Genomic DNA, 17,941 nt, shown 5'->3' with positions numbered 1-17,941 from the left:
CCACGGACCAGATACGCGTCGCACTTGCCACTAAACGCGATCATCTACCATTTCGAGAACATCTTCAATTATCTTTCCTTCTCATCCTCGACAACAACGACGACAGCACGCCCAGCGACTCTTCAAAGGAAAAGTATATCGATCTCCGTCAGTGCAAATCGTAGCGTAGATCGCCCATCATGAGTGCAGCTCCCGAAGAGGCTCAGTCTCAATCAGGAATGGAGGAAGAGATGGGTGGCGGCCCTGGCGCACCAACGCCACTCTCTGCTTTAGAGGTAGATATAACTCTCATGTCAAGACGTATGACAGCCTCGCTGATTGCCGACGCAGGGTATGAATGGATTGACAAAGAGGGACATTCAGCTCTTCGTTGATGGCGGCTTCCATACGGTTGAGGCGGTGGCGTATACCCCCAAGATGGTACTTGAGCGCATCAAGGGTATATCCGAGCAGAAGGCATCGAAGATGCTCATAGAAGGTTGGTTTAAATATATGTGAAAGTGGATGGACTCGTGCTAATCAGCGCTCAGCATCGAAACTTGTGCCCATGGGTTTCACTACCGCCACCGAGATGCATGCCCGAAGAAGCGAGCTCATTAGTATCACTACTGGGTCCAAGCAGCTTGACACTTTACTTGCTGGCGGTATCGAAACTGGATCAATTACTGAAGTGTTTGGCGAGTTCAGGACAGGAAAGAGTCAGCTGTGCCACACCCTCGCAGTCACCTGTCAACTACCATTTGACATGGGTGGTGGCGAGGGAAAGTGTCTTTATATTGACACCGAAGGTACATTCAGACCCGTTCGTCTCCTCTCGGTTGCCCAGCGTTTCGGACTTAGTGGAGAAGAGGTGTTGGACAATGTGGCATACGCGAGGGCGTACAACTCGGATCATCAACTTGATCTGCTGAACCAGGCAGCTCAAATGATGACAGAAACACGGTTTTCGCTACTCGTCGTTGACTCAGCTACCTCTCTGTACCGCACAGACTTCTCTGGACGTGGAGAGCTTTCAGCAAGACAGGTCCATCTGGCCAAGTTCATGCGTACCCTACAACGCCTGGCAGATGAGTTCGGAATCGCTGTAGTCATCACCAACCAAGTTGTCGCACAGGTCGACGGCGGCCCATCGGCCATGTTCAACCCCGATCCCAAGAAGCCCATTGGAGGAAACATTATCGCTCACGCCAGTACGACGCGTCTCAGCTTCAAGAAGGGCAGGGGTGAGACTAGAATATGCAAGATCTACGACAGCCCTTGCTTACCCGAGAGTGACTGTATGTTCGCCATCAATGAGGACGGCATTGGTGACCCGACACCCAAGGACCTGGAGAAAGACGGTCGCGCATAGAACCTGCAAGGGGTTGACGAGTAATGGTAAAGTCTACGGCGCACAAGGGTAGGAGGGATGGGGGATTCTTTGCTTTTTCATAATCATGATACCAACTTTTCTGCATTATCTGGCGCTAGGAGGAACGTCGGGGCAGATTACAGAGCGGAGTGTGGATGAACGTGGGTATCAACTTATACTCTACTTGCATGCATGAGCACGAGTAGTACACACAATTGTCTATAGAATATGCAGAGGCACTTTGACGCCGAGCAATCCAGCAGAGTATTATAAACATTCTCTGAACCTAGCAGACCATGTTAATGATATTCATGGTCGACGTGGGAGAGGAAGTGATAAACAAGATGATGAACGAGGTTCACTTCACCTCCGCCATCATCTCCGCAAAAGAGTCCGCCATCGTCTCAAAAGTCTTGGCATAACTTTGGGGCTTCACGAATATCTGAGACGCGAATGTAATTGAGCTTCACGTGAAGTCTGCAAACACGCTCTGCTTGACTTGACCACGCCTGATCACGCTCCCTTCTCTTCCATCCACCAGGCGAGCGCTTTTGCCTTGCGGAGACACACATATACGTACGGGCGCGCAATGTCGTCGACGGTTGCGCCGTATCTCTACACAGAGGCGCGACTAAACATCGAGCCGACCTACAGTAATTCCACCCTTCACATTTCCACAGAGCCCACGGGCCTATTCTCTGGCCGCAAACGATCAAGACCGATAGAGAGCGACGTCGACCAAGATGAAGACTCGTACGCAAAACGTCACATAGCCACCGAGGGCTCCATCTTCTTTCGTCGCAGTTCGAGATCTCCTCGCACTTTTCTCTGGCGCGTGCTCCAAGATCGCAACCTATTGGAAATACAATCCGTGGATCTGGCGCAGTCGAAACAGAACACACAGGAGTCGGTCTTGACGTTTGCGCTGAGCTTCGCCAATCCCATACGATTGAACGGAATCGCTTTCGCGGACCCCGAGCAGCATGATGCACTGGAAGTGTTTGTCCTTACGACGAGCAATGAACTGTTCACATTCACCTTGAGCAAGGGAGTCTTGCTGAGAGACTCAGTACCGACGTCCGAGGAATTCGACACGTCTACATGCTGGAAAATGTACAAGCCGACCTCATTCAGCTTCAAGAATCCTTATAAATTAGTCGCAACAAGTTCGCTCGAATTATTCATCTCCTTGCACGATGGAAGCCTCTTACGGTTGGACAGAAAGGCTGGGGACAGTGGTGCGTAGCCGTCTATCGGATAATTGATGATAGAGATCTCTAACCATGCTACAGGTTCTTCATGGCGCGAGACCTTCTTTAGTGAAGGAGGCTGGGGATCTACTTTTAGAGGACTCATTCCCTTTAGAGGCCACAATACCGTGAGATTTGGCGACGTCGATCTCGAGTCTTCGACGCCAACCGCCATTGCCATGTCACCGGATAGCGACCACTTGTTCACCGTGTCTCTCGACCATACCCTGAAGGCTTGGAACATGAAGACTGGAAAGACTGCTGTTCAGACCGATCTACTTGGCGAAAACGAGAAGGAAAACGTCCACAACGGAGCTCAGTATCTAATCGACCCGAGTCAAGGTTCCATCATGCAAATTGTCGAAGTGCAAGGCCGTCCAGATGGAGACATGTACTATATCGTTACCAATTCGCCCAAGGACCATCGATTCAAGTTCTGGGCAATCAGAGATGCAGACTCGACCGCTCACGGCATGAGGGATCTCCAATCGGAGGCCAAGTTGATACCCCCACTCGACGAACTCATGAACACCAATGTGTGGCAGATTGTCGAGTTCCGAATCTTGCCAGGGCACGGATGGCGACAATCTCAACTCTGGATCAGAGTCCGAGCTGGTGCATTTGTGAAGATCTTTACTCTAACCTTTGACCTTTTGGCACCTCCAGAGGATGTGGAAGATGTGTGGCAGAACAACTGGGCGGCCGTGGATGAAGGTTCACTCAGTATCGACTCGCTCATGAACATTGCTCAATATCCTGCCGAGTCGGACGTCTTGCTGGCTGCGGATGATGCTTCAAGTCCGTCCGAGCGATGGCTGGACTTTCTGTTCTACCCCGGTCGTTTCAGTACCGCCACGCTTGAGACTGCACTATTTGTTTATCGAAAAGGACTAAAGCTTCTGACCGACTCAACACGAGCATCAAATGACAAGCCTCTAAAACGGCGACTTTGCGACGCAATCTCCGCCAAGATCGAAGTGAACAAGACGGCTTCTGGCCAGATCGATTTTGAGCGTTACCAGTCAGATATCGCTGCGCAGTGGCACACGTATTTTGGTCTGGTCAGACTACTTCACAGTCGCCGGGCTGATTCACTATCTCTTGCCTTTGACGCAGCTCTCGCCCTGCCATGGATCGTCCGGGCAGACTTCGTAAGTCCAGTCAGGACATGCAGCGAATTCGAAGTCATCAACCACAACTCAGACATCTTCATCACACAAGAGGAACACTACATCGTCAATTCTTTACCGCTCGCTAATTACCTGCCTGACGATAACTGTGTTCCAGTCGCCAGATTGCTGATCGGAGCTCGTGCTTTCAGAAGAGGACTGTCTGCATACTTTCAGTCCACTTTTGAGCAGGCGAGTACGGTCAACGCATTACAACTCAGCACGGACAAGACAGTGAACGGGGTGCATAAGAAGTACAGTCGTCACGTACTTGAGCTTTACGATGCATGCGCTCTGCACTCCGAAGTCTCTAACGAAGACTTTGACAGTCTTACAGAGTCCATGCAAGACCTTGGGGGTCTAGGCGAGCTGACGAACGATATCTTTCTTGCGGCTATCGAGCGACTGGCCGAGCCTGAACGCGGATCAGACCTGCAGCAGGCACTCACCAGATATGGTGACAAGACGACCATCAGAGGCGCACAAGAGACACTACAATCAACACACGAGGCTGTTCTGGATCTACTTGCGCTGGTTGTCTTCATGGCTGGTGATCTTGAACCTGAAGAATTGTCCTCTGACTTTAATGCTTCGGAGCTGTATCAGGACCTTATGGCGAAACTCAAAGAGCACAAGATCCTACTATGGCTGGCCAGCAATGTGCGCCAGGAGCCTTCGAAGCGAACCAAGGAGATCCTGGATCCTCTAAGCAAGAACAAGCGTACGGTTCAGCCCGCACTTACACTTTTCGAAAGCATTTTCATCGGTGACTGGCAGGCGATGCGCTTTCCGAACGAAAGCATGTCGTCACTGATCACGTACTGGTCTCGGGCGTGGACATATGGAGCCAACTTGGCAAAATCGTACGACGGCGTGGTTATGCATATCATGGGTAATCTCATCAAGCACGGTAACCACGAGCTGGCCACGGAGTTTGAGGCCTTTTTGCCATCCGGACCGTGGGCGCAATACCTCCGCGGACGACTGTATCTTGCCACTGGTGACTTCACAATGGCAGGAGTGCTCCTGAAGCGCTGTGCCGAGGACCTCAGCTCGAAGTCTCCCAAGATCGACGACATCGACACATCAAATCTGCTTAAGGGAACCGAGAGATCTTTCTTCAATGATGGATTACCGCGTTTCTATATGCACGTGTCCTCTCTCTACGAAGCACTCAAGATCCACACCTACACTGCGGATTTCGCTTCTTTGGCGCTGGAGGAATTAGGCCATAACGACCCCGCAGCACTAGACGATGACGCGCTATCAAAGCTGGACTCGAGGAAACGCAACATGCACAATTCACCGGCAGCGATGCAGGTGGACATGGCGATGGAGGAGCTGCATTTGCTGAGGGTACAGCAGCTCAAAGAAGAGATATTGTCGAGAATCTTCAGTGCTTCGTTGCAAACGAGTCATTACAGACGAGCATTCGATGTGTTGTTGTTGGTCCGAGACCCAGCACTGTAAGTTGCCTTTCGTTTCTTTGCTCTCCCCAATATCTCTCCTGTTTTACATATGCTAATTCGACCAAACAGACGAAAAGCAAACCTGCAATCCCTGATATCCTCACTCATCCACTCATCTCTCTCCCCCTCTTCAGAAACCTCAATGTCCCAACAATCGCCCTTGACCCTCCTGACATCCCTCCCCTTCCCCTCACACATGTACCCGGAAATCGACCAAATCCTCCTGACCCTAACCAAGAAACACCTCCCCTTTTCCCCCGTCGCATCATCAACAGCAACACCCCTCCCTCAATACCACCAAGTCATGTACGCCTGGCGGATGCACACGCAAGACTTCCGAGGCGCGGCCTCGATCCTCTACGACCGCCTACAACTGCTGCGGTCCGCCTCGTCGTCCACAACCAGCACGACAGTCGGCGAGACGAGCACCAGCAAACCCCCCGTAGTCGCCAGCAAAGTCTTCGAGCCAGACGACGAAACCCTGCTAGAGGCCTACCTGGTCTGCATCAACGCGCTAGCATGTCTAGGCAAGGAAGACGGGTGGGTGCTAGTCGACCACGCCTCTTCGTCTTCGGTCGTCGTCGTCGGTGCCGCGGCAGCAGCAGCAGCAGCAGCAGCGAAGAAACGGAAAATCGTCACGCTCGAGGATGTGCGAAGAGAATACCAGACCGAGCTGGACAGGAGGAGCGACATGTTGCACGGCAGGTTCCCGTTACTTGGCGGAGGAGGGGGCTTTGGGATGCCAGAGGGCATAGCGATGGAGTTTTGAACGAATGGGACGAAGCGGGGGCGCCGTAAGGTCAGCTAGATAGTAGAAACGAGAGACGGAGACGCCGCTCTTGCTCTTCCCTTTCTCGGATAGAATACGATGGGACAGACAGCATAACTTGGGATGCAAATATCAAAAGCTTAACCACACATACATATACACCGTGAACGAACGAAGACGAAGAGGAGATATAACCATCGATCGCTTTTGGACTTGGTGGGCCTGGCCTGGTCCTCGCTCTGCAAGGTAAGGTAGGTACAGCATCATCTGTGAACAAGGCACACAACACACGCGATTCGAGCACCATGAACTCATACTCTATCTCGTAAGTTCACCAACTCTAAAATCCAAGCACCATGAACTCATACTCTATCTTATAATTCACTGACTCTAAAATCCATACGCGATTCAAAAGACGTAATCTAGCTTCCTTGCCAATCACCAACGAGTCGTCGAGAAGAGCAAGAAGAAAAGGCATTCTCTTGAGTCCCACTAGACGGTTGACTCATGAGAGGTCGAGTGTTCCATCTTGAATGGAATACTCGATCCCACACGCCCTCGATACCGTCTGATATCGAAGACCAGGAGCCAAAGAACCGTCAAGAGCAATTCACCAGTCGGTTTGGAGAGAGAGGAACATAAGTTTTACCTTTTTACCATGTACAGATCTAATATCAAAAAAAAGAAAAGAGAAAAGAAATTCAAACTCCTTGGCCTATATTTCCCCCATCCCCCATAATCCGTATCCGCTTTTCTTTTCATACTATCGCACAAGACAGTCCGCCTGAAGAAGAAAAAGAAGCAAGAGCAGAAGACAAAGAACAAAACCAGAAAACGCCCTCGCTTTGCTTTGCTTTAATTTGCTCTGGATGTCCCCCACCCAACCACTTACCATGCACCTCCGATTTTTTTGGGGTCGTTGCTCTTCTTCTCATTTGCTGCGTTTCTCGACATGTCCGCCGTCTTTCGTTCTCGGAAAATTCTCTTACTCGTTCTACAATTCCCATCCAAGTTCCATTGCAGACTCCTTCGTATCATCCATTGATATCGAAATGCGCCTGGAAATAAATCTTCATTGCTTTCCTTTCCCTTCGCGTGTCTGATGCAAAACAAACTCCCTGCGCGACTGGAGAACACTGAAAAAAACCCTGAGTTGCGCTCCTATTCCTCCAAAAAAAAGTTTAGTCTGGAAGTGGCATTGAGAGATGATGGCGCACTCATCGATGCCTTGGGTCTTGGCTCCTTGCATTTCTCTCCCGTTCTTCACTCCATGTTCCTTCGTATCAGCTTGTCGAGCGCCCTCATCTTATCCCTTGTTGCTTCGTGCATTGTGATCCATGAGCTGACGGAGCCTCTTCGTACGTGTAACGTGTCCTTGGTGCAAGTCAATGCAGGTTGCCGAAACAATGTTGAGAGCGAATCCAAGTTGCCATGACCCATTGCAGTGTGCAGGGCAAGGTTAATGTACCCTTGACTGAAGAAACAAGGACAAGTAAGATGTCTCGTTTCCGGTTCCGCTCCTCGCTCAAAGGCTTCGATAGGCGCCCCTCGGCGCAAAAAATCCATCATCAGAAGCAGTAAAATGTGAAAATGTCAGGTGTGGAAATGAAAAGGTATAAATCAAGACATGGCTCCGATAAGGGGGGTATCATGAGAATGAAAGAAAACCAGGGTGAAAATGTCTAGCAACAGTGGAGCTTTTTGGACAGGAGTGAATGGCGGCTTGCATCAATTGATGCAAGTATAGACCGCCTGATCCTTTTTGTACACGTGTAGAATGAAAGAAGCTCCAAGGAGCGCAAGTTGAATGCGAGCCAATTCATGGACTTCTGTACGCTGTCGACAACCTATTGGAGAAGCATCTGTCCTTGGTGAGCTTGCTGGCCGGGATCGACGACCTGATCGGACAAGGCAAGAAGAAGTTGAGCAAGGCAGCGCTTGGTTGCGGCATCATCGCGGAGAACACTGGAGAAGGTAGCGTCGCGAAGAGGTTCCGGGAGACATTGACGAAGGGCCTCTCTTGCGCGGGCGTTGTCGCTGAGGCTTATCGTAGTGAAACCAAGAGTCAGCAGGAGTATCTTCCGATGATTAACAAACGACTGGAGAAGTTCCATGCTCACCGTAAAAAACACCGCACGACATGCTTGAGTAGTCTCACAGTCTGCTGCTCGACAAGCTGATTCACCATGTTGCTCAAGACAGTGCCCACGGCGTAGAAGCGCTCATATGTTTGACAGATATATTGCAGACCCAAGTCATCGAGAAGGATCTTCTGGACGATGAAGATGGCGACCGTCTTGCTCAGCTCGCTGCCAGTCTCCATTATACGGAGACAAAGTGGGATGATTTCAGTCGTCAACAGGAAGTTGATGACCTCGCTGCTGTCGTTCTTGACAAGAGCGCCGATAACACCAAGAGAGGTGAGTCGGAGATATTCGAATGGACGGGATTTCGAAGTGGTGTTGAGGAAAGGGTAGAGGAACAGAGGGATATGGGCTAAGGCAGAAAGTCAGCAAGGAACCCCCATAAAAGCAAGAAATTCGAGAGTTGACGCACCTCCAAGGAACAGGCCCCTCGTTTCGCTGTGAGAGGCTACGCATTGCAGCAAGGCCAAGGCATTACACACGCGATTGCTCGCGGCAGCGGTGAGTTGACTCGGGTTCAGAAGCGGATAGACGCTGATGATTTCCTGCAACAAGGTGGTCATGACACCGAACGAGTGCCAAAGAATGAGAGCCAGTTCCGGAACCTGCTCTCTCTTCTTGCTCAGCTCCAGCAGCGCACTTTCGCGCGTCTCGGCTCTCATCATCTGAGCGATCCATTCGAGGACTCTCCTATTCTCGTCACTGACAGCGCCCTGATCGCCACCGACGACCATGCCATTGGCGCCATTTCCCTGCTGTTGTTGCTGTAATTGTTGCTGCTGCTGTTGTTGCTGTTGTTGTTGTTGTTGTTGTTGTTGTTGCTGGGAACCTGGGCTAGGCCCGAGATGATCGTGGGTTCCCTGACCCATGCCTGCACCACCCGCCGCTATCCTGGAGTAATGTTGCTGTTGTGCGGCGTGTGCTGCTGCGGCGGCAGCCTGGGCTTGAGCGTGTTGATGTGCGACATTTACGTTTTGGTGTTGAAGAGCAGCAGGGTTCTGGGCGTGGTTGTGGGCCAGACTCGAGGGGTGCTGCTGGTGCTGCGCATGTTGCGCATTCTGCTGGACACTGCTCCAATCCGCGGGACCGGGATATTGGTGCTGGTGTGAGAAGACGTGTTGCTGCTGCGGCAGCATTTTCGATCGGGAGAGGAGAGGCGGAGAAGGATATGAGAAGAGGGTGAAGAAGGGTGAGGAGGAAACGGGAGGGCGTTTGTGTCACACACACACACGTGCGCTATGTATGATTTAGTGATCGCGGTATATTGGCTCTATGCCGAGTCTGGCGAAGCACTCTCGTAGACGACTTGTCGGTGAGATGGCGTACTGAATCGTGATAATCAGATTGAAAGAGGTGTGCGCGTGAGTGAAGGATGGTGAAGGTTGTGGAATAATGTGGCAGAAAAGGAAGGCTCGGAAATGTGTGGTATCGAACAAGGAAATGGCGACTCTGGGTAGTTCTCCAAAAGGAAAGAGCAGTTGGGTGTGTTCTGCGCTTCTGTGCTTCTGTGCTTCTCAGTGGGCAAGTGCATTTGCACCTGAGTCCAAAGTCATCTGTGCAGGGCAAGTGTGCATCTGTGCATCTGTGCATTTGCTCCGCACTGATCAAGCCACACCACATGGAGGAAATAGAGAAACAGAGAATCAAGCCACACTTGCTCGGTCCGGGCACATTCACCACCACCACTACCACCACCGCACCGCTTTGCCTTGTATGTATGACCCACACTTAGTGTCTTAGGGTTTGATTTTGTCTGTGCGTCTGCATCTGACACAGGCACTTGTCTACACAGCTACTTCGTGTCGACTACCCCTCCTTGACCGCCCACATTCTGCCTCTGTGCCTGCAAGAGCCAAGTCACTGGTACTGCATGTACCTTGCCCAAGTCACAAAGGCAGACTGCACATGTGTCATAATGCAATGCAGCACGAGAATCGAAGCATGATGGTCATACTGTGTGCTAGCTTGGTAAATCGCAACGAGAGATTGTGATTGTCGCTGAAGGCGAGGTAAGCGACAGACTCAAGCATACGGTAGACAACTTCGTGAGACGATACTATCGCATTCGTGTATTTTTGTCTTCTGTCAAAAGCCATAAAATACTCATGAGCAAAGGTATCAGCAAAAAGTCATGATTCCAACGTCCAGCAAGACGAAGAGGAAGGACAAACAAAAAATGCGCGCTTGACAATGCTATAAACCCGCTTCCATCAGCGCCCTGCTATCTCAGCAAACAAGTCGAAGCATGGTGGGGAAAAAAAAACCATAGTGTTGATAATGCATCCTCCTTTCCATTAGCCCCACCGCCCTGATCCCTAACCCTTTTTTCTCTTCTTCATTCTCAGTGTCTTCACCGTGCTTACAGCCTCAACTCATTCAAGATTGTCTGTGCCATGTTCTTGTACTGCCAAGTACCTCCATCGACTTTCTTGAACTGGATTCCATGAATGTTCAGGATCGGCACTTTGACCACAAATATCTCAAACTTCAACACCATGCTAGACCCCAGGTCACTTTGGACATGCGTGCTCGTCTCGCCTGGCGGTCTGCCTTGAGCAGACAATCTCCTGCGTGCTCGCTGTGCAGAAGCACCTTCGCTGTCGTCTGATTCTTCTTCGCTGCCGATGTAACTATTCTCCGGCCGTCGGGATGGCATGGTCGGCGTCGACGGATTTCGCGCATCGTGTTCCCGCTCGTTGCTACCCGATGTCATGAAACCACCGAAACTGATCTTGCGTTTGTGACTTGGCTGGGCTGAGAGACCTCTGTCTCCGCCCTCATCGTGATTCTTGTGGAGATCAATGCTGGGTGCATGGCGACAGTTGAACCCACCCTTGATCTCTCTGTATTCCACGTTCAGTTGCTTCAATGTCCGAATGATGTCCGCTCGGATGACTGCTAGCGGCTTGGAGCTGGTCGTCGACACACTGAACAACCCTTTGAGGTATACAGGCTTGATCTGGGGACTTGACCCCGTACCGCCCACGTTGTTGCCTGCCATATCCGCTTGCAGGTCTTGATCCGTCTCTTCGGGCACATTGTCTGTATCGTTGTAGCCCCTCGCCACACGTCTGGCTTGGTAACTCTCCTTACGTGCATGCCCGACGGACTTGGTTCTCGAAGTCGGCCCTGCGCTGCGTGAGGCCGGAGATTCGACATCGGATGCTGCGTCGCCAGGACGGTCGGCTGCATTCCCGCGTCGGCTGCCGTATTGAGGAGGCATTGGTGGACGTGATCCGCTGGCTCCCTCAGATACACCACGTCGGGATGTGCGACGCCTCTGCTCTGCTGTGCTGACGCTTGTAGAGCGACCGAGACCCACGCGTCGACTCTGCGGTTCACTGGAGGGTTGGGGTGGTGTCAGCAATTCCGGAGGCTGGTTTGTGTTGACATCTGGTCTCAGACCAGTCGCGCTCGAGTCTCGATCGCGTTGGCGCCGCATGCTGAAACTCTTGCGAGGTGTTGAATGGTCTGGCTGGGATGCTGTCGGCCGGTCAGGTTCGCGATGTTTCCGTGTGCTGAATCTGCGCAGTATGCCCGTAGCCATGCCCTCTTTCCTTGTCGGGGTCTGGTCCGGTGGAGGTAGAACGATGGCTGGGGACGGTGGTACTTGGCGGTTATTGATCTTGAGCTTCGACAAATCATCAGCCACCTCATCTTCACCGTGCGTTCGGGCTCGTGGTCTGCTTCGGCCACCGGTGGGTTTTTCTCCGGCCATCTCGTATGTCGAGGTGTTGGTGTATGCTGCCTGGGGAGCCCGCAATTCTGGCAGCTTGGGCGTCTTGTCACTGATCGAAGAAGGTATGCTGAGAGCCCCAGGATTCGACTCTCTTTGTTCCCGCTCGAGCTTCTCTTTTGCGAGGAAGTAAATCGAGATAAGGGGGTGGTATGCATTGAGCGGATCAGCACCAAGCTGGACAGCTTCTGAAGAGGCCCCTGACAGCGTCTCCCGGCTAGTCGTAGAGTTTCGACGCTTGTAGAAGTCAAAGACTCCTCGTTTCTTCTCCACCTCGGGCGTCGGCATCTGGTTACGACGCTCGGCCGCGACAACTGCTCGCTGGTATTCATCCGATCTCAGGACATCGGTGAGTTGTTGCTCGATGACATCGGCCGAGCCGAAATCGAATCCATCCATCTTTTGCAGCACGAGCGGGTCTAGAGGCAATTGCAATGGTTTGCGAGGAGGCAGGTAGGACTCTGGTGGACCGCCGAAGCCTTTGGTCATCCAGGGATGGGCCATGATCTCGGAGAGTGGCGCGCGTTGGTTCGGATCTGTGACAAGCATGCGTCCAATGAGACTCTTGCATTCTGTATCGCTGTGTCAGTGAACGAAGAGCGAAGAAAACAGCCAAGAGTGCAATCTTACCAGTCGACAGCCAAGGGGGATATTCGACAACACCTTTTTTGATCTTCGCGTGAAGCTGAGGCATGCTCTGGTCGTCAAATGGAACCTTTCCGCAGACCAGGACATATAAGACGATGCCAAAACTCCAGACGTCTACCTCGGGCCCGACGTATGCCTTGGCTTGCAGCAACTCCGGGGCAGCGAAGTATAGTGAGCCGCAGAAGGTCTTGAGTAGACTCTTGGGGGAAAATGTGTTGCTTAGACCAAAATCAATGATCTTGATGTCACCAGTCTTACTGATAAGGATGTTCTCAATCTTGAGATCGCGGTGCACAATACTGTTCCTGTGACAGTAGTCCAAGGCGCTTGCGATCTGGCGACCGAACTTGCGTGCTTGTTTCTCCTTCAGCCTGCCGTGAGAGATGATGTAATCCAGCATTTGACCACCATTGACGTATTCGAACAACATATACCAGTGGTAGTTGGTGCGGACAACATCACGCATGCCGCAAATGTACGGGTGGTCGACGAGTGTCACGATGGCTGCCTCGCGGGCAGTGCGGACCTCTTTGGAGTGGTCTGCTCTTTCTCTATCTTGAGGTGTTCGATGCTCGTCGGTAGATAAGCGAGGAACGATTTTGACGGCGACCTGGGCGATGGTAAGCTGAGGGTGATGGCTGGCTTCCCAGCCGCATAATTACATACCTGTTCTCCGGTCTCCTTGTTTCGTGCTAGCTTGACTTTACCCATGCTACCCGCACCGATGGTCTTACCCAGCTCCCAGTGACCAGTGGTCGCGTCAATGGTGGTTCTACGCCGCACGCCAGAGCTCGAAGTATGGTGAGAAGGGTCATTGTTGGCGCTGCCGTTGGCGTTGGCAGGAGGAGGAGCGGCGGGTTGAGGAATGTCTTGCGAGTTATACCTAGAGTGCTGACCATTTCCGTTCCTCATCGAGGGCTGTCTCGTCGAATCCGAGCGGGCGGGAAAAGAAGGGGGAGGCTCGCGCGAGTCGTCTGGCAGGGCGTCTGAGGGAGGGTGGGCGACGTTGCTCTGCTCAAAGTCCCGTCTCGCTACTGAAGACAATTGACCCTGGGCAGAAGGCTCCCGACTATGTGAGGGAACCTGGGATTGCGACAAACTCCTCCGTGGAGACGAAGGAGCCGCATCTCTGGTAGGTGTGGCTTGGTAGCGATCGCGATCAACGTACGACTGGTGTCGGCGCACGCTCGATGGAGTGTGTGGAGTTGACGACGGCGACGCCGCAGTCGACATATTTATCTGGTGCTGCTGTGGTAACTATACACCACGGTGCAGTAAAGAAAGAAGAGGTTGGATGGCTGACAAGCGACGTCGTTGAACACACCAGAGACAGCTATGATGTGGTAGCCGTTGCGAGGTGTGGTGTGGAGAGACAATTGCTAGGCTGCCAATATGGCGAAGCCGCTTCTTTCTATCGGTGTAGGCGCGATGGCATGGGAGTGGGAGTGCTGTTATGTTGATTGGGGAGGATAAAAGACGTCTGGATCGTCGGTTCGCAAGACAAGAGACAGCTGCTCAGACTGCGGGGTCAACGATGTAGGATTAACAAGATATTTGGCAGGTGTCAAATGGAATAATTTATGACAAGGGGCGGTGCTGGGGTCCGATGTTGCTAAAGTTGTCTGCAGTTGTCTCTGGACGAGCAGCGGGCGCAAAGCACGGGGAGAGATGAGGCTTCCGCTTTGGGTCTTGTCGAGATTGCGATTATCTGTCTGAGTCTTCTGTTTGGTGGCTTAGTCTCGCGTAGTGCAGTGTGTCCCGTACTGTGGTATATGCAGTAAGGTGTGCAGCGAGCTTTGGCAGCTTCAGGCAGTAGTGAGATGAGAGAAAAAGACAAGCTGGCGCAGGGCCTTCTGCTTTCGTGACACAAACAACCCAAGTCCAAACGACGAAAGCCACAGGTGGATGGATGATGCAAACAATGAGGCCACCTGAACCCTCTGGACTTCCTTGGACGTCAACAATGAAGCGCGCCGAGATGTGGAGCAACAACCGAGCCAGAACCAAGGACCAGAGCGAGTTCTGTGGATACACTTTCCCCTACCCGTTGAACCAGGGTTCGGCAAGAGAGTAGGTACTGTGAATGTTGTACTGCACTCGAGCAGCAAGGTTGAGGTACTGAATCAAGACACAGTTTGCAAGACCACAAGACACAAATAGAATATTTCTGCCGCGCAATTGCTGACGCAGAAAGGCAAGTCGTTCGTCAAGATTCGAGCTGAATAATCACGCAGGGGCAGGGAATGCGAAAAGGGCAAAGAAGAGTACAAGGAATAAGCTGGTGCGGCCGCAGGCAAGACGACGCAAGTGCTACCTTATTCAACGATAATAATGAGGGGAGCCTAGTTGTGAGCAAGGAAGCCACAAGTTCTTGCGGTAAGGTAATTACATCACCAGCTGAGTCGTTCCGATCCACGCTGCGAGTATCTGACTGTGCATCACACATCTCAAGTGCGGTAGGACTTCTGGACCATACAGTAGGCAGGATTGGCGTACAGCACAGTAGAGAGGCCAGATGGATTCACGTTGCACCTTGCTCGTGTTCGAGGGCTCGGATTACTGTTCGATACCCAAAAGTGGCTAGTGATACTCCGTAAAACGAAGCGGAACGGGAAGTGGTGGGTGCTTCTGTTGTTAGTGGCTTAACCTGCGTTTATTATCACGGTATAAGTGAATCTCTAACCCGTTGTTCCGAGTCAGTGGTGAGCTTATCATTTGTGTGTGTGGAATGCACTGATTAATGCACTTGTTATCGAATGTCTGCTGTAATAAGGTGGTGTAAGGTGACATTGGGCAAAGCATACGGTATTATATCGACCAAAGACACTCAGTTGCGCCGACGTAGGTGCTGCTGATATCGTTCCTGCTACTTTCGCCGCCTGCGACAGTGACTGCCGGTTGAGTGCAGGACTGCGAGCTGAACCTGCCATTTCGCCGTACAACTCACATAGAACATCATCGGTTGCGTTTCCAATGATTCGTTAGCATTTTCACGTAAGTATCCCACCTTGGACACTGGAGCAGACCATCTCAATGCTTGACACCTTCGCGACACAGATACTAAGACATGTCCTCTAAGCGCTCCAGAGCCAACTATGAGGCTGATCATCTCCCGCCCTTTGCCTTATATGGCACCCCCCTCCCTCCCTTAGACTCGGAGACTCGCGATGACGGAAGCTACGTGCCGCTGTGGAAGCAAGAGGTCAGGGATGAGCGTGGCAGGAAGCGTCTCCATGGCGCATTCACCGGAGGCTTCAGCGCTGGTTACTTCAACACCGTAGGATCCAAGGAAGGCTGGACACCATCGACCTTTATCTCTTCGCGAGGAAACCGCGCCAAAGATGCAAACGCAGAACAGACGCAGCAGAAAGCGGGAGATTTCATGGATGATGAGGATCTCGCCGATGCTGCCGAAGCCCAGAAGCTGGAAACCCAGGCCTCGTTTTCAGGCTTGGGCTCTACCCAGGAGGAAGGCATGCGCCGCGGTCTACTAAGTGACCTCTTCAAACCTGCTGCAGACACTATAGGTGTGAAATTACTCCAAAAGATGGGTTGGCGTCAGGGACAAGGAATCGGTCCCAGAGTCAGACGAAAGGCGGAGACGGGTGAAGACAACTCGGTGGAAGCCCAGGGAACCCATCTATTCGCTCCCGCGAACACACATCTCGTCAAAATAGACAAGAAAAAGGACCGATTCGGGTTGGGATATGCTAGAGAGGAGCGTCTCCAAGGCAGTACGGCCGGATCGCGACGGGCTTCTTCGTATTTGGACGATAATGGAGATGACGACGATTCCTCATCTTTCACCATGAAGAAGCCTCTGAAAGTCAAGCAGAAGCCTAAGCGAGGCGCTTTTGGCGTAGGTGTACTGAACGACACGGGTTCGGATGACGAGGATCCTTACGAGATGGGTCCCAAGATATCCTACAATCGCATCATAGGAGGTGACAAGAAGAAGCGAAAAGGTGGTATTGTCGCCAATACTGCTAGTCCCGCCGTCAAAGCTGCTCCTACGTTCATGTCAAGGAAACTCGGCAAAGTCATCAGCAATACAGGCTTCAGGAAATGTTACGACGGCCGACTACCTTTGGATGGGTTTGTACTCGCAAGCCAACCCTTGATCACAGATCAAGAAAACAAGTACCCTCCTCCATCTGTTCCAGAAGGGTGGGAATCAAGTAAAAACAAGGATCCGGTCAAACCTGCCGACCCTTCGACCTTCAAGTCTACAGCCGACGTAGCAAAAGCATCCACCCTCGATCCCGCCTCGCGAGCTGCCGTTTTAGGCGAACAGCAATTGCCCGGCAAATCCATCTTCGATTATTTGTCCAGTTCGGCCCGCGAACGTCTTGTTAACGCAACAGGCAGAACCAACTTGCCTCAAGCGCGCAACGATCCTGCACCAGCAGGCTTCGAGCGCACAGAAGCGCAGAAAAATAAAATCCTCTGGGACCTCGTTCCTGTCCTTGACAAGTCTACAGCAACGAGCGCGCTTCAACGGGGATCGAGTGGCTCCCTGCCATACAGCGAAGACCTCGGGAAACGAGCCCGCTATAGAGCGTTCCTCGAGATTGCCGCCGGCATCAGCGAGTCCTTGCCTATACGTGCCAAAGACAAAACCACTGACGAATGGATCTCGGAACTACGCGAATTCTGCCAGGTCGCCCAGATCTTCCGTCCCATTTCGGGTCTGATGGCCTCGCGCTTCACCACCGCTTCATCATCTTCCGCCGCCTTTTCGACTCACGGCCAGAAATCGACTTCTTCCTCTACTGGCCCCTCAGAGCAGGCCGCCCCAAAAGCACCTCAAGACCCCGCGGTCGAAGCCGCGAAACTCGGCATGTTTGGACCCATGACTCGCTCACGAACGACCTTTTACCCGACCAGACTCCTCTGCAAGCGGTTCGGAGTCAAGACTCCCTCGCACGCAGACCCCGGATCTGGGCCTGGATCAAGCACTGGTGGTGCGAGCAACCAAGATAACTTTGGCGACACTAGCAGTAGCAGCAGACTAGACGTCGTGTCCAAAGCGAGTCTGGACCAGATCATGCAGGAAGCGAATCGTCTACGCTCTGTTCCCAAAAACGACAACCCTGTCTCTTCTTCTTCTGATGCTGCACAAGGACAAGATGACTCCTCTGTGCAATCCCAGTCGACACTACCGGCGTTTAGAGAAGTCAAGGTTCAAGAGTCGATTGACCCTGAGACGAACTCTGCGCTCGAGGCCAAGAGGGCTGGAGACGAGGTCTTCAAGTCGATATTTGGAGATAGCGATGATGACGACGATGACTGATGACAAGGCGCAATGTGATGAGGAAACAGGGACATCATGGTCGAGGTAAATTGGTAGTCACAAGCGATGGACATGTAGCGATTTGGGCTGTATATACTGGCTGCGAATCCAT

General features: G+C 52.1%; 5 protein-coding genes across 5 annotated transcripts; 3 read left to right on the top strand and 2 right to left on the bottom strand.

Annotated features, from left to right (window-relative positions):
* Positions 1-179: 179 nt before the first annotated feature.
* Positions 180-1,351, top strand: AAFC00_005490 (uncharacterized protein; the record flags this gene model as incomplete). Its single annotated transcript, XM_069345277.1, has 3 exons — positions 180-275; positions 331-478; positions 531-1,351. The coding sequence occupies 3 exons, from the start codon at positions 180-182 to the stop codon at positions 1,349-1,351; spliced, it is 1,065 nt and encodes a 354-aa protein (XP_069203106.1).
* A 589-nt stretch (positions 1,352-1,940) lies between these two features.
* Positions 1,941-6,008, top strand: AAFC00_005489 (uncharacterized protein; the record flags this gene model as incomplete). The annotated part of the gene is made up of 3 exons (XM_069345276.1): positions 1,941-2,589; positions 2,644-5,236; positions 5,309-6,008. The coding sequence occupies 3 exons, from the start codon at positions 1,941-1,943 to the stop codon at positions 6,006-6,008; spliced, it is 3,942 nt and encodes a 1,313-aa protein (XP_069203105.1).
* A 1,847-nt stretch (positions 6,009-7,855) lies between these two features.
* AAFC00_005488 (uncharacterized protein) lies at positions 7,856-9,288 on the bottom strand (the record flags this gene model as incomplete). Its single annotated transcript, XM_069345275.1, has 3 exons — positions 7,856-8,051; positions 8,129-8,504; positions 8,565-9,288. The coding sequence occupies 3 exons, from the start codon at positions 9,286-9,288 to the stop codon at positions 7,856-7,858; spliced, it is 1,296 nt and encodes a 431-aa protein (XP_069203104.1).
* Positions 9,289-10,511: 1,223 nt separating this feature from the next.
* Positions 10,512-13,769, bottom strand: AAFC00_005487 (uncharacterized protein; the record flags this gene model as incomplete). The annotated part of the gene is made up of 3 exons (XM_069345274.1): positions 10,512-12,460; positions 12,519-13,146; positions 13,203-13,769. The coding sequence occupies 3 exons, from the start codon at positions 13,767-13,769 to the stop codon at positions 10,512-10,514; spliced, it is 3,144 nt and encodes a 1,047-aa protein (XP_069203103.1).
* A 1,834-nt stretch (positions 13,770-15,603) lies between these two features.
* On the top strand, positions 15,604-17,829 carry AAFC00_005486 (uncharacterized protein; the record flags this gene model as incomplete). Its single annotated transcript, XM_069345273.1, has 1 exon — positions 15,604-17,829. One exon carries the CDS (start codon positions 15,604-15,606, stop codon positions 17,827-17,829), a length of 2,226 nt encoding a protein of 741 aa, XP_069203102.1.
* Between the last annotated feature and the right edge of the window lie 112 nt (positions 17,830-17,941).

Source organism: Neodothiora populina, assembly GCF_041146345.1.
Source record: "Neodothiora populina strain CPC 39397 chromosome Unknown canker_contig_5, whole genome shotgun sequence".
NCBI lineage: Eukaryota > Fungi > Ascomycota > Dothideomycetes > Dothideales > Dothioraceae > Neodothiora > Neodothiora populina.
This window is presented reverse-complemented; position numbering and strand designations above follow the sequence as displayed.